Source organism: Galeopterus variegatus, unplaced genomic scaffold (assembly GCF_000696425.1).
Source record: "Galeopterus variegatus unplaced genomic scaffold, G_variegatus-3.0.2 Scaffold10027, whole genome shotgun sequence".
Lineage (NCBI taxonomy): Eukaryota > Metazoa > Chordata > Mammalia > Dermoptera > Cynocephalidae > Galeopterus > Galeopterus variegatus.
In genome coordinates, this window is record NW_007736138.1 from 53,305 (window position 1) to 68,252 (window position 14,948).

At 55.1% G+C, this 14,948-nt stretch overlaps 1 protein-coding gene across 1 annotated transcript; it reads left to right on the top strand.

Annotated features, from left to right (window-relative positions):
* Nucleotides 1-222: 222 nt before the first annotated feature.
* LOC103609738 (receptor-type tyrosine-protein phosphatase F-like) lies at nucleotides 223-10,211 on the top strand (the record flags this gene model as incomplete). Its single annotated transcript, XM_008594025.1, has 3 exons — nucleotides 223-336; nucleotides 9,743-9,888; nucleotides 10,070-10,211. Coding segments are annotated over exons 1-3 (379 nt in total), but the record flags the coding sequence as incomplete, so codon positions are not given.
* Nucleotides 10,212-14,948: the final 4,737 nt, after the last annotated feature.

Here is a 14,948-nt window from a genome sequence, read left to right on the forward strand (position 1 = left end):
GCACTGAGGAATCAGTGAGGTGCCTGGGTGGTCAAAGGGGTCAGAGGTCTGGATGGTCATTGCATAGTCCAAGGGAGATCTGTTGAACTAGGCTCTGGTTGGTCAGTGAGGATGAGTAGGGGCCAGGAAGCAGCATGGGTGGACCATAGGGACACTGGTGGATATCAGCTAACTTGCTGTGCCCTTTTTTTCCATTACAGATTGATTGTCCTGGGCTGTGGCTGGTTGTGGAGCTAGAGCCCTGGATGGCCCCTGAGCCAGCTCCAGGGAGGACGATGGTGCCCCTTGTGCCTGCACTCGTGATGCTTGGTTTGGTGGCAGGCGCCCATGGTGACAGTAAGTCTGACCTCTCAAGGTGCAGATCTCCCAGTCAAGAGGTGGCATTCCTCCTAGTAGGACTCTGGGATAGGGACAGGACCAGCTACTAGGAGAGACAGGATGGCCAGATACCTCTCTAGTCCTTCTGTCCTAGAGACCCCTCCCACTTGGACAGCCTCTCTCTAAGGAGTACCTTGGCGCCACTGCTTCCAAGGAGCATTCTGTGGAATGCCTGTGTGTCTCAGGCACTGCAGGGTAGGGTGACCCTTTTTTATGGGGTTGGGGTGACAGATGTCCTGGATTCATGTGGTCATTGTGTGATGTGCCCAGGCATGTGCTGTGTCCACCACTGCAGATTTGTGCAGAAGGCAGTTTGAGCTGTGTTTGGGGGCCAGTGTGGGAATGGAGGGCAGCACACAGAGAGTGTGTATGGATATATCCACAGGTCTGGGGAGGGCTCAGAAGCCAGAGCCACCCATAGCTCTTACCCTGGGCTAGATCCTCAAGATCCAAGTGTAAGGACGCTGAGCTACTTTTTCCCCTTTCACCAGGGACCTTCAAAGCAAAGGGACATCTGCCTCCCCCCAGCCCCTCAACCCTGGAAATTAGGGGAGGATTGTGTTTGGCCAGAGGAAGCTGAAGTCCAGCGTCCGCGTGTGTGTGTGTGTGTGTGTGTGTGTGTGTGGTGTGTGTGTGTGTGTGTGTGTGTGTTGGAGTGTGGTGTGTGTGTGTGGTGTGTGGTGTGTGTGTGTGTGGTGTGTGTGTGTGGTGTGTGGTGTGTGTGTGTGTGGTGTGTGTGTGTGGTGTGTGGTGTGTGTGTGTGTGGTGTGTGTGTGTGGTGTGTGGTGTGTGTGTGTGTGGTGTGTGTGTGTGGTGTGTGGTGTGTGTGTGTGTGGTGTGTGTGTGTGGTGTGTGGTGTGTGTGTGTGTGGTGTGTGTGTGTGGTGTGTGGTGTGTGTGTGTGTGGTGTGTGTGTGTGGTGTGTGGTGTGTGTGTGTGTGGTGTGTGTGTGTGGTGTGTGGCTCTGAACTTTGGTCCCTTTCCTGCTGCCCTTCCCCCTGCCTGGCACTACAAGACTGGCCGCAGCCCGCCCCGTTACCATGGTTACCACTGCTTGGTTACTGGCGGGAGGCGGGGCACAGGGCAGATTTAGCCAATCTGCAGGCTGAGGGGGAGAGTCCAGGTCTGAGCCAAGGTCCCTGGGGGAAGGGGACGTTCCCAGCCCGTTCAGAGCCCAGAGGTGATGCAGGGCCAACCAGGGATGAGCCCTGGGGTCAACAGGCCATAGGGCCCGCCACCCCCTCCAAGTTTCTGGGTGCAGATATCTCCCTTTGCCCCACCAGGACCCTTTCTCCTAATGTCTCATTAATTATTAAGGAACCGATCCTAGGGGGGCTGGGACTGGAGCAGCCCCACCCTCAGTCCTCAGAGGCTGGACACTGGGTGGGGTGGAATGGGGCAGAGCCAGGCAAGGAGGGGGCTGGGGGCCTGGACGAGAAGAAGTCAGGTGGGAATTGTGTAAGGGGGTGGGAGTGATCCCAGGCCTGGCTGGGGCTGGTGGGAGAGAGCTTGAGTCTGCAGAGGCAGGTTGGGGTGGAAGACCTCATCAGGTGTGACTCTGGTGTTGGCTGTGAGATGGAGGCTTGTCCAGGTGTGGTCAGCAGCCCTTGGACATTGAAGCAGTGTCCTTGCTCTCCCAGCCTGGACACTCTCAGGGCCTGCAGACAAGAGCTGTAGGTCAGGGGGAGGGTAGTCTCTGTGGGCTTTGAGACAACACATTCTGGGAGAATAACTAACTGCCTCCCCCTTCTGCCTCAGACCCAACACGCCCCAAGCTGTACCCCTCACTCCCATGCCCCCGAACTGCTCATCTACCCATGTTCTCTCTCCTGGTGAATGGCATTACCACCCACCTGGTCACTCAAGTCAGAAACCTGGGCCTCCTCCCAGCCTCCCCCTCTCATAGCCCCTGTCTAATCCATCACCAAATTCTGTTGTATCTCTGGAATGCATCTGTGGCTGTTCCCACTGCCTTCCTCCAGGCCGCCCTCAGCTCCTGCTCGGCTCTTGCATACAGCAGCCTCCTGACAGTTTCCCTGCCTCAGTCTCTTCCCTTACAGTCCAGTCATGTTGCAAAATGAAAATTTCATCTTGCCACTCCTCAGTTTAAAATCTCTGTCCCCCTTCCCCATTGCCATTGGGGTCCAGTCTAGGGTTCTTGACCCTTCTCCAGCCCTGCATTATCAGGCCTCTGCCAACCTCATCCTTCCCTGTCCCCCTCCACCCACACTCCTGCCACGCTGACTTCTCTCAGTTGCTCACATGCTCTTGTGAACAGCGTCCAGGCCTTTGTGCCTGTTGTTTCCTCTGCTTGGAACACTCTTCCCAATGCCCTTCACCTTACCTGTTCCCACTCACCTCGAGCCATCACTTCCTCCAGGAGCCTGTGTCACAGGGGAGCTCTGTGCTCCCCTTGTGTGGCACAGTGGCTGGCTGCTTCAGATCTGTCTGTCCCAGGATTGAGAGTCCTGATGGTTCAGGCCATTGTCCAGCTCAGGGTGTGGTGTGTAGTGGAGGAGTGAGGGGGAGGCGGTGGAGCCAGGTCTGGACCCCTACGCCAAGGTGGAACAGTTTTTAGAGCAGAGTCCAGGAAGCTCCTTGCTGGTTTCTTAGGCAGCAACCGGCTAAAGAAGATGAAATCTTGCCTCAGCCAAGGTAGGAGTTTCAGGTGACTTGGGCTCTCTCCCAGGCAGAGAGACATGGAGCATCCAGAGTCTAGGCTGGGGGGCATGGTGACCCAGGCCCCAGGAATCAGGGTCTGTCCTACAGGCCTGCCTTAAACTGCACACACTTTTGGATCTGTCCTCCCACCACAGTAGTCTTGGGCTGAGCTTGGGAGACTTCTACCCGCCAAGGTGGAACAGTTTTTAGAGCAGAATCCAGGAAGCTCCTTGCTGGTTTCTTAGGCAGCAACCGGCTAAAGAAGATGAAATCTTGCCTCAGCCAAGGTAGGAGTTTCAGGTGACTTTGGCTCTCTCCCAGGCAGAGAGACATGGAGCATCCAGAGCCTAGGCTGGGGGCCATGGTGACCCAGGCCCCAGGAATCAGGGTCTGTCCTACAGGCCTGCCTTAAACTGCACACACTTTTGGATCTGTCCTCCCACCACAGTAGTCTTGGGCTGAGCTTGGGAGACTTCTACCTAGGGGCAGGCAGCCAAACATGGACAGGGCTTCTGCAGAAGGTAGGGCAGGCACCCTGGAGGATTGACGACCGGAGCAGTGAAGCGCAGAGCGGACAAATGTGTTTCTATAGGCCTCTTAACGAGACAAATGAATGGGGGCCCTGGCCTCTGAGGGGAGCGGAGGGAAGGGGGGTGGACAGACAGCTGCCAGGAGTTAGCCCAGAGGCCCCAGCATCGATGCCGAGTCAGCTCCAGGGGAGACCTGGGCATGCACTAGGGCTGGACCCCCACTTGGTGCAGTTCCCTCAGCCCAGGGCTTTATGGCTTCTCCGGAGGTGAGGCTTGTGAGGCCAGAGGCAGTCCTGAGCCCAGGTAGAGGTTCTTCTGATCTCATGTACGTGTCAGGGGCTCGGACAGGAAGAATCCACACAGGCCTGCCTTCCAGCAGGCCCCGCAGTTTGGAGGCACAGGCTGGAGGGCAGACAGTGCTGGCTGGGGTGGACTGGCACAGAGGCAATGACCTAAGCATCTTGAGAAGAAGCTGGTAGGCTTCCTGGAAGAGGGGAGCCCTGAAGGGTGAGTGGGCATTTACTGATGGGGGTATTACATAATGATGTGAGATTGGAGGGGGGAGCAGGAATGCGCTTCCGTCCCAGACAGCTTTTCTTTGGAGCTCGTGGGAGAGCCACAGTGAGAACCGCAGACAGCATAGGACGGAGACAGGGACCCAGGACCAGCTGGGAGTGAGGCCCTAGTTATGGCCCAGTTACTTGGAATCATAGGAGCCCAGAAAAGGATGCTGATGGCTGAAGGGGTGTGTCGGAGGGAGCAGCAGATACAGGTGGGCATGGGCATGAGGAGCTGAGGGTGTGTGTTGGGTCCCTTCTCCCCGCCAAAGCCTGTGGAGCTGGAACATGGCAAGGTGCCGCACACAGGTTCTGCAGTGCCCTCCCCCTCATTCTTACGGGTGGCCCCGTCTAGACTCTGCCATTTGTGGAACTTCCAGCAGGGGCAGGTTGCTTTCTCTCTCTGGGCCTGTTTTCCTATTGCACAATGGGGTAGTCACTCCTACCTGGAAAGGTTAACTGAGGTTACTTTGACAAGGCACCTGGCACTTAGTATGTACTCCCTCTATCCGAGGCCATAACCTGGGCCTTGTGGTGTGTCCTCGAGAACCAGGGCTGTCTCTGAGCGGGCTTCTCTCCAGGGGGGTGCCAGGAGCTGTCACAGGAGCTCATTAATGAGTCCCCAGCTCATTAGGCTGTTCAGGGCCTTGGGAAATCCGCCTCTCCAGGAGCTCCCTCCCTGCCCCTCCCCTCGCCGTGTCTGCCGTCTGCTTCCGTGTTCTGTTCGTGTACGTGTGGATATGGACTCCACAGGGAAGGCACAAAATAGCAGTCAGTCTCCCCATGGAGGAGCCTTGGATGTGGACAGTTTGGCTGTCCCTGAGTGTGGACCCCTGCATCCTCCCTGCGAATTGTGTGCACCCCCCAACCCCCTGCCCCAGGCTGATTCCACTTGTTTCCTTTTTTAAGTCACTTCCTCCCACCTTGCATGGGTTCCGTGGCCTGCGCTGCCTGAGGATGTCCCAGGGCACACCACTGGGAGCTGCTGCCCAAAGGGCTGTGTGGCCCATGACCACTGTGTGGTGGGGGCAGGGAGCCCCACTAGTGGGGTCAGGCTGTGTGGCAGCAGGCAACTGTGGCAGAAAGCCCTTCCTGGCGTGTTCAGATGGCACCCTGTTGGTCCGGTCTTAAGAGTTCTGTTCAGACCCTCACCGAATACCAGCTGTGCGTCAGGCACTGGACAGAGTGGTCAAACTGGCCTAGCTCTGCTGGCCCTCCTGGGGACCTGACCAGTCACTGTGGGATGTGATCAGTGCTGGGATGGGAAACCCAAGGGCTGTGGGATGTAGAGCAGCCTCCTGCAGCGCCTTGAGGGGAGGGACAGGTGAGAGGGGCAAGGAGGTGCCTGGGGGTGGGGGGTGAGTCCATGAGGGTGCGGGCTGTGTTCTCAGCACAGTAGAGCAGCCTCCTGCAGCGCCTTGAGGGGAGGGACAGGTGAGAGGGCCAAGGAGGTGCCTGGGGGTGGGGGGTGAGTCCATGAGGGTGCGGGCTGTGTTCTCAGCACAGTGCTTGGGTCGTAATAGGTGCTCAAAGAATACTTGTTGAAGTTGTAAAAAAGGTGAGCATGGAGAGGATAGCAGGAGCGAGCTTGAGAGGGGAGTGGGGAGACAGATGTTAGGACAGAATTAGTAGCTGAGGAGAGATGTGGTCAGACTGGGGTCCCCGAGATCCTCTGGTGAACAAAGGGGTAGGGCGGGCAGAACTCGGGCCAGGACGAGCGGGCCTGGCTGGGTGCTGCGCGAGGCGTCCGGGTTGGGGAGGCTTCCAGGGGGAGCGGAGGCGTGGCCTGGCGGGGACGGGGACCCGCCTGTCCCGCCCCCGGGCCGCACCAGCGCGAGCAGTCCTGCCGGGTCTGCGGGGTGGGCCGGGCGCTGGCTCCCGCCCGGCCTCCTCAAGGGTGCCAGGCCGTGGGCACAGCACCGGGCCGCTCCCCTTCGCGCGACCCATACCTGGCTGCGCTCCCCGGAGGCTCCCGGCGCTTTGTTTGGCGCGGAGGCCCCGCCCCGGCGCGCTCGCCGGCCATTCCGGTTCAGCAGGTTCCAGCCTCGGGGTTCTGCCGCGGACACGTTGAGGCAGGAGCTGGAGGGGGACTTTCTACCCGGGTTTCTCTCCCCTTCCCATGCCGTGGTGTGTGAGGTGCCGCAGTCTCGCCCTCCTCTGGTGTTCCTTCCTCACTCATGCCTTCTTTCTTTCTGCACCCTGTGTGCCAGCAACCGGGTCAGAGGCTGGGACAGGACAGGAAACAAGACAGGCATGGTGTCTGCCCTGCCCAGGGTTATGTTCTATGCGGGGAAGCAGCTATTAATCAAACACTCACCAGAAATGTGGAAAAAGTAATAACCTCACAATGCACATAATAAACTGTGAGCAAGAGTTATAACCTCACACATGTACATAACAAACTGTGAGCAGTGCTATGAGAGACCAAGGGAGCTGCCAGGGAGCTTAAAACCAGGAACTGAGCTAATGTTGGGGGGTGGGGGAGTCAGAGAGGAAGATTTTCCGAGGAGATGGTGTTTAAGTTGAGATCAGAAAGGTGATAGGAGTTGGTGGGTAAGGAGGTAGTCTGAGAGGTTCCCTGGAGTTAGTGGATAAAGAGGCTTATGCAAAGGCCCTGAGGCCTCAGGGAACATTACTCACCCAGGGGATCCAAAGCCAGGGCTCTGGGGAGAGCGGTTGAGTCAGACCTGGCAGGGTTTTGTCTGCCATGATAGTTTTCATTTTTTTGTTGTTTTGTGTTTTTTGGGGGGTGGGGGGTGGGAGTGGGGCACTCCAACCAACAGTTCTAACCCTCCAGCTCCAACAGTTTAAGAGAAGTGGGAGGTGTTTGGAGGGTTTTGGTCAGGGGGGAGGCTGTCACTTTGCTCTGGCTGCTGAATAGAGAATAGACTGGAGGGAGGGGGCAAGACTGCAGGGGGGCAGGGACACCAGCTTGTTAGGCCAGTGGGGTGTCCAGTCAGGGGAAGATGGTGTCTGGACTAAGGCGGTGGCAGTTCAGATGGAGCGCCAGAGCTGCTGTCTGGAGGTCCTCAGGTGTGGAGGAGGGGTGCACGGTTGTGGGGATTGAGGAGCAGGAGGCACCCCCAGTGGAGCCTGAGTGCGGAGAGTTCTGGGAGGATCTGTCTGAGAGGAGCAGCAAACAGCTCTGTAGACAACCATACACTGGGAGAGTCTGAAGCCTCCTTCAGAGGGCATGGGGAAGGGCAAGACAGACTGAGGGGTTCCAGAGCCCTGTGTCCCCATGTCATTCTGGCCCCACCAGGCTTGTGTGTATTTCTCCACCAGGGCTGGCCCTGCACCCACCCTGCCCTGGCTCCCCAAGTCAGTGGCCCTTGTCTGCCCCCCAAGGGCAGAATCAGTAGGTCACAAGTTTCCCTTCTCCAGGGAGGCTGTAGGTGCCCCATGATGAATTTAGGATTTAGAAGGCTGGATCAAACTCTGCTCCACCCCCAGATCACTGGCTTGTTGGTCACTTAACCCTCTGAGCCTCCGTTTCCCCATCTTTAAAATGGGCATGATAGTACTGCCCACCTTATGGATTAAAGACTGATAATGCTAGCCAGAGTGATGGCTGCCCTCATGGGAGGCCCACCACGAGCAGTCTACAGACATCACATCTCGTCTGCACAGACCCCTGTATCAATAGCACTACTTTGTCAATGAGAGAATAGAGGCTCAGAGATGGTGAGTGACTTGCTTAATAATTACACAGACCCTCCAGAGCCCCCGGACCCTCCCCTCTGGTGACTCTGCCTCACCTGCTATCCCGCCTCTCCCACTGGATCAGCACACTCTACCTCTCTGCTGGCTATTTCCCATCAGTATTTAAACATCATCTTTCGTATCTTCAAAAAAAGAAAGAAACAAGAATTTAGAAACCTCTCTCCAACCCTCATCCCCTCCAGCTGCTTTCTTTTTTTCCCCGTCAGCCAACCTTCTTTACATAGTCACCTGTGCTCTCCTCTCCACTCCTCACCTCCCACTCACTCCTTGGCCTTTTTTAGTCTGGCTTTGGCCCTGCTCTTGACAAGACACCCTACAATCCCATGTGAACTGATTTTGTGTGTGTGTGTGTGTGTGTGTGTGTGTGTGTGGCTATCCAGTACAGGGATCCGAACCCTTGACCTTAGTGATAAAACACCGTGCTCTAACCAGATGAGCTAACCAGCCAGCCTGGGTGTGAACTGTTTTGTGCCAGGTGTTTTGGAGTCAAACAGGCTTGAATTCAAGTCCCAAATGTGCCATTCACTGGCTGTGACCTTGGGCAAGTGACTTGACTTCTCTGAGCATGTAAACTGGGGATAATAACGAGGGAGAACTAAATGAGATAAAGTAACTGGTGCAGAATGGGTGCTTGGTGAAGGACTGTCATTACACACACATTTCTGTGCCAGGGACCAGGTTGGGCCTGGGCTCACGGGCACTAAGTAGGAGGTCTGAAAGGTTATTTCTCACAGTATTAGCCCTTCCTGGAGCTGTTCATTGGCCTGATTAATAGGAAATGGATCTGCTGTCAGGATTAAACGAGGCATTGCTACATCTTAACGATTCAGGTTTCTCTGGTCCTGTGACCCTGGGTGGGGGGATTCATAGGGGTGGGTGCTGTGGCTTGGCCCTGGCTGTGTACCAAGGTGACATGGGTGTGGCAGTACAGTGTTCGAGCCCCCTTCTTTTTTTCCCCTCCCCCTGGCTCCCTGTGGTCACCTTGGGGAAATGCGGGGGATTCATAGGGGTGGGTGCTGTGGCTTGGCCCTGGCTGTGTACCAAGGTGACATGGGTGTGGCAGTACAATGTTCGAGCCCCCTTCTTTTTTTCCCCTCCCCCTGGCTCCCTGTGGTCACCTTGGGGAAATGTCCAGACTGTCAGAAGACAGTAACCAAGTCAGTAGGGGTGGGGGTGGGAGGGGCAGAATTACAGGAAAGCATTCACCTGGGAAGATGTCCAGAGACACTTAGGAGCTGGAATGTCTAGGCCTTTGGGACTGCTGGTATGTGGGGGCTGGAGGAGAGGAGGAGTCCTGGTTTCTGACTCAAGCCTTGGGGTGGATGGAGGTACCATCACCGAGACGAAGAGCAGGGGGAGGGACAAGTGTTAGGGAGGTGCTGAGGCTCTGCCCGGCAGCTCTCCGGCATGCCCTTTGTCCTAGAGCTTGGAATTGATTGGAGAGTGGGAGACAGAAGAGTGTAGTGGTTAAAGCATGAACTCCAGTCTCAGAACACCTAGATTTGGATCTCAGCTCTGCCACTTACCAGCTGTGTCACGTTGGACAAATCCCTTAACCTCTCTATGCCTTGATTTTCTTCTCTATAAACAGATGTAATTATAACACCCACCTCACATGCTTAAGAGTTAATAAATGTTAAGCTCTTTGAACAGTGCCTGGTACATATTAAGCACTATACGATGGTACTTCAGAAAGTTCGTGGAAAAATAGAATTAAAAGATATTATGAATCTTTCAATGAACTTTTTGAAGTACCAAAATATAAGGGTTAGGTGTCATTATTTTCTCTAAGGGTCTTTGTTGCACCCCCACCCCCACCATGACGGTCTCCTGTAGTGTTGGCCATGCCTGTAGTGACCATGCCCTAGTGACTTGGTATCTCCATCTCTTCCAGGCAAGCCTGTCTTCATTAAAGTCCCTGAGGACCAGACTGGACTATCAGGAGGGGTTGCCTCCTTTGTGTGCCAAGCCACAGGGGAACCCAAGCCACGCATCACATGGATGAAGAAGGGGAAGAAAGTCAGCTCCCAGCGCTTCGAGGTGTGTCCTCGGGTGGGAAGGGGCAAGCAGGGCTCAGGGTCTGCCTACTCCAGGGTGTGGTCCTACATTCTCTCCTCTTAGTCTCCCTCCCCATGGGACTTATGGAAGTAGGAGGACAGCTGACCCTGAGCAGGTCCCCAGGTCCTGAGCAGGCTGTGAGTGCATGTCTATCCTCTTACAGGTAATTGAATTTGACGACGGAGCAGGGTCAGTGCTGCGGATCCAGCCGTTGCGGGTGCAGCGAGATGAAGCCATCTACGAGTGCACAGCCACCAACAGTTTGGGAGAGATCAACACTAGTGCCAAGCTCTCAGTGCTCGAAGGTGCGTGCTGGAGAGGGATATGGCATGGCGGGCTGCTAGACTAAGGTGTGGGAGAGCCAGCCAGCCCTGGCCCCGCCATGGGCCCTTATGCATTTGGCAGAAAGGACGATTGGCCATCTTGGGGCTGGTGAAAGTCAGCTGTGGACAAGGATGGCCATTGGACTGGCCTGGGTTGTTCGGCTTATGCTCAAGCCAGCTGTGTGCATGTTGCCTTTGTAATTTCCTGCTGAGCTGGGTCACTGCTCGGGTCGGGTCTGGAATCTGACATGAGGTGTGCCACTGTAGCTGTGTATGCCCTGGGTTACGTGGCTGTGGTAGTGGATCCGATTTCCATGTGGAGCCTGGCTGTAGGTGTTAGGTGTGTTCCTTGTTGCCCCTATGAGCAAGGGCCCCGGGCTGGGGGCTGGGCTCCATATGTGGATTTTAGTATCTTCTCTCACTTGGTGGCTCCTCCATTCGTTCACAAACACTCCCTGGATTGTCTTGAAGTCTAGAGGATCATTTAGCCTGGGTGCTGCCTTCAAGATGCTAAGTCTCCAGTAAGTTCCACAGGGGAAACCCAGGTGGCTAGGGAAGTCCAGAGAAGGAGGGGACTGTGTCTCAGCCAAATCTGTCGTACAGTGGGGGATGGGGGGTGGCAGCTGGCAGGTAGGCATGCGCTGAGACCCAGAGGCAGAGAGAATGGAGCTTTCAGAGAACTCTGATAGTTCAGTTTGGGTTTTTTGGGGACGGGGGGAGCAGTTCAGCCTGAGTGTGGAGAGGGTGGAGGGCAGATCTCACAGGCTCCAGCTGAGAAATGATGAACACTTTCCTGGGGACATAGGGAGCCACAGCAGAGTGGGGAGTGACATGATCAGTCTCCAACCTATGGGTTCATCAGTGTGAATATGTCTGTATGTGTATTTTCAAAATATAGCATTGATTGTTTTCTTTTTTTAAGTACAATACCAATACCTGTTCACTGTTGAAAAATTGCAAAGTATAGAATAGCACATAGGAAAAAATCTAAATGGCTCATTATCGTACCTCTACTACTAACATTTGGTTATTACCTTGCAGCACATTTTCTGTGCATGCATAGGTATGTATGTATGTAAATGGGATCACATAATGCCCAGTGATTTGTAGACTGCTTTTTTGAAGGAGAAAAACAAAAAACAAAAAACAACAGTGTGAACCTCTTCCTTGCTGTTAAATATTTTTCTGCATCATTAATGGCTCTTGAGTAAGGTGTCAACTGGAAGTACCCTAATTTATTTAGCCATTCCCTTATTGTTGGACACATATGTTGTTCCTGTTTTTTTGCTTTTATAAGCGCACTAGGTGCGACACACATCCTTGTACATATATGTGTTTACCTTCCTGATTATTTCCTTATTCTAGATTGATGGAAGTAGAATTGCTAGGTCATAGGGCACATGCATTTTTAAGCCTTTCAGTATTTCCAGAAGGTTGTGTCAGTTTATACTCCTGCCAAGCAGGGCATAAGAGGGCCTCTTTTCGGCACATCTTCACCAGCAGTGGGAATTATCATTAAAAAGATATCTTTGCCAAGTTAATAGGCAAAAAGTGGCATCTCAATTTAATTTGCATTTCTTTGATTACAAGAGCAGTTGAGCATCTTTTCACATTGGCCATTTTTACTCTGGCTTTGTGTTCACGCTTGCATCCATTCAGGAACTCTTCTGCATCCGTGTGTTTGGTGTGAGTTGGTGGATCCTGCAGCACTTCACTAGGCCCTCCAGGTTAGAGGGGCCTAGTGGAGGACAGTGCACAGAGGACAGTGGTTAAGAACAGGATTCTGGACCATGTCCTTACTCACCAGGTGACCTTGGGCCAATAATATGCCTCTGAGCCTCATTTGCTCCACCTGTAAACAGGGAAGGGCTGTACTACCTACCACCCAAGCTGGTTTGGAGGATTAAAAGCAATGTAGTTAGGCACTTCCAGAATTCCAGCTGAATGGAAGTTGCTGTTGGGCTGGAAGCTGCAATCCTGAGGCTTGGGCATGTGAGATGATGGTGCCTGGCTTCCATGCTGCCTGGCATCATCTGGGTAGTGCAGTCCCCACCATCCACTCCCATGGGGGAGCTTACCTGTGGGACAGGAGCCCAGGGGACAGGCCCTGGGCCGGGATCATTGGTTGCTGAGTGTTCTCAGGCTTTTCCTGCCATTCCTGACATCAGATTCCCCACTTGTGATCTGGGGATGAGTATTTCCACACTGCCCTCCCTCTTTTGGTATTTGCCCCAGTAGGGAGCCATCTGTCCTCCCCTGGCATTTGGGAGTGGCTGAAGGTCCAGAACTGTGGTTTCCACCCTGGAAGGCATCTTTTTGGACTCTTAGATTGGGGAACAGGGCCTCCTTGTTAGTATTGAAAGAGGACTCCCCCCAAAAGCCGCTGAGCCCCAGGTCCTCAGTCTGGGAAGCTCTCCTACCTCCACCACTGCCCAGGGCAGCTTTATCTTTTAAAGGAATGAGGAGGGTTAGGGTGGTGTTTCAGGACCTGGGGTGAGGACACAGACTTGCAGGGGTTCTCTCCATTAGGAGGAGCCTTCCTGGATAAAGGTTTCTGTGTCAGGGGTTAGGGGTATGTGTTTGTGCTTCTGGGTTATGGGAGGTGTTTGATGAGGCTGGAGAGAGTGGAGCAGGTCTCTGCCCTCATGCTCCCTTGGAGGGGCTAGAGCTTTGGGACTAGTGAGCCCCTCCCGCTCCTGAAACACAGCACCAGGAAGACAAAATGCTGACTTACCACCGTGTTGGTTTGTGTAACCTTGACCAGCTTTGGGCTTGGCAGAAGGGAGTGCTGGGGGCGGGGCCAGAGTGAAGCAGCTCAGACTGTGACCACCCCCATCCCACCCCTCCCTCCTAGGAGGGCCAGGAAAGCTGGAGTGCATGCAGGAACTGGGCAGAAGGACGGCTTGACTGGGGCCAGGGGAGAGCCAGGGCCATTCTTGGGAGGCCATCACAGGGCCTAAGGAGGGGTGGGGAGAGGGTGAATTTGGTTTGGCAGCTGAGGAATAAGAATTGAGTCCCTTACCTGTGTCACACACAGCACATACCCCTCCAGCACCCGAGGGTTTGTGTACATACTCACCACAAGCTGGGCCCTTTAGGAGAGTGGCTGAGGGCTGCCTGAGGTGACTCACCTGGCTTAGGTGAGGGACCAGTGCACCCCCAAAAGAGAGCCCAGGCCTGCAAGTCCATTCAGTGCCTCCACCCTTGCCTCACTCCGTGCCAGGCCCGGCTCCCTGCACTCGGCCCCCACTGCTGCGGCCTCTGGGACACCTTATGCCTTTGCAGTGGTGGGGTCTGGTGAGTCCCTGCCTCACTGTGCCAGCCCTCAGCCTCCCCACCCCCATGGGTCCCTGCACTCGGCCCCCACTGCTGCGGCCTCTGGGACACCTTATGCCTTTGCACTGGTGGGGTCTGGTGAGTCCCTGCCTCACTGTGCCAGCCCTCAGCCTCCCCACCCCCATGGGGCTGGGCACAAGGTGGGGTACCCAGCACACGCTGGCTGGGGGTGAGCCCGTCCAGGGCTGTGACAGCGCAGGGGCCCGCCGCCCAGCATCCCTGTCTGAGTGGTAATTGAAGCCATTAGCGCGCCAGCCTCTCCCTTGCCGGGTAATGGCAGGAAAAGCTCTTCTCGCTCCGCACTCTTGAGGCGGCAGCTGAATCACTCCCCCTCCAACCCGCCCGCTACCGCCACTGAGACAGAGAATCTGACATTTTCCCTCACCAGGGAGGGGGAGGGGAGGCAGGCCTTGATTCTCGGCCTTTCCGTCCAGGAGGTGGGGGGTAGTGAGGGTCCTGGAGCTCGGACTAGAGGTCATGGATTCACCTGGGGCAGTGGGTTCCAGGCCAGGCAGGACTGGTCAGAAAAGCCCCAGGAGGAGGCTGGACAGCCAGAGGTGTGGGTGGGGCCCTGGTGACTTTGGGTAGCTTCTGGGAGGAATGCAGGGGGCAGTGTGCAGGGAGAAAGAGTCTGTGGAGCAGAGATGAGCTGTTTCTGGCTTGTCCTGGGGGTCCTGGTTCCAAGGGTTCTGAGTGCAGGCAGCAGCATTTGTCTTGTGATCGTGGATACATCAGACAATGTGCACTCCACGTGTGGTGTGGGTGCTCTGTGTGACATGTGTAAGGCAGTGTGTGTGTGAAGTGTGTGGTGCGGTATGTGTATGTGTACGCATGCATGTGCATGCAAGCATTGGGCAGTGCAGGAGCAGTGTGTTATATACAGCAGGTGGTGTGTACCTTATGGGCTGTGTATGCAGCAGGCAGTGTGTCTGTGTGTTTATGCATCAGGCAGTGTGTGGGGTCGGGTATATACAGCAGGTGGTGTGTGTGGCAGGCTGTGTGTGTGTGTGGTGTGTACAGCAATTAGTGTGTGCCTTATGGGCTATGTGTTGAGCAAGGGAAGTATGCAGCAAACAGGCAGTGTTGGTGTGTTCAGTAGGCAGCATATGTTTGTATGAATCGGGCAGTGTATGTGCATGCAGTGTGGTGTGTGCAGCAAGCAGATGGTGTACGGCAAACTGCTTGTATGAAACAGGTAGTGGGGGGGTATACAGCAGGTGATGTGCAGCAGGCAGTGTGTGTGTATCAGGCAATGTGTGTACAGCAGGCAGTGTATGTATGTATCAGGCAATGTGTGTGCAGCAGGCAGTGTGTGTGTGTGTGGCAATGTGTGTACAGCAGGCAGTGTATGTATGTATCAGGCAATGTGTGTGCAGCAGGCAG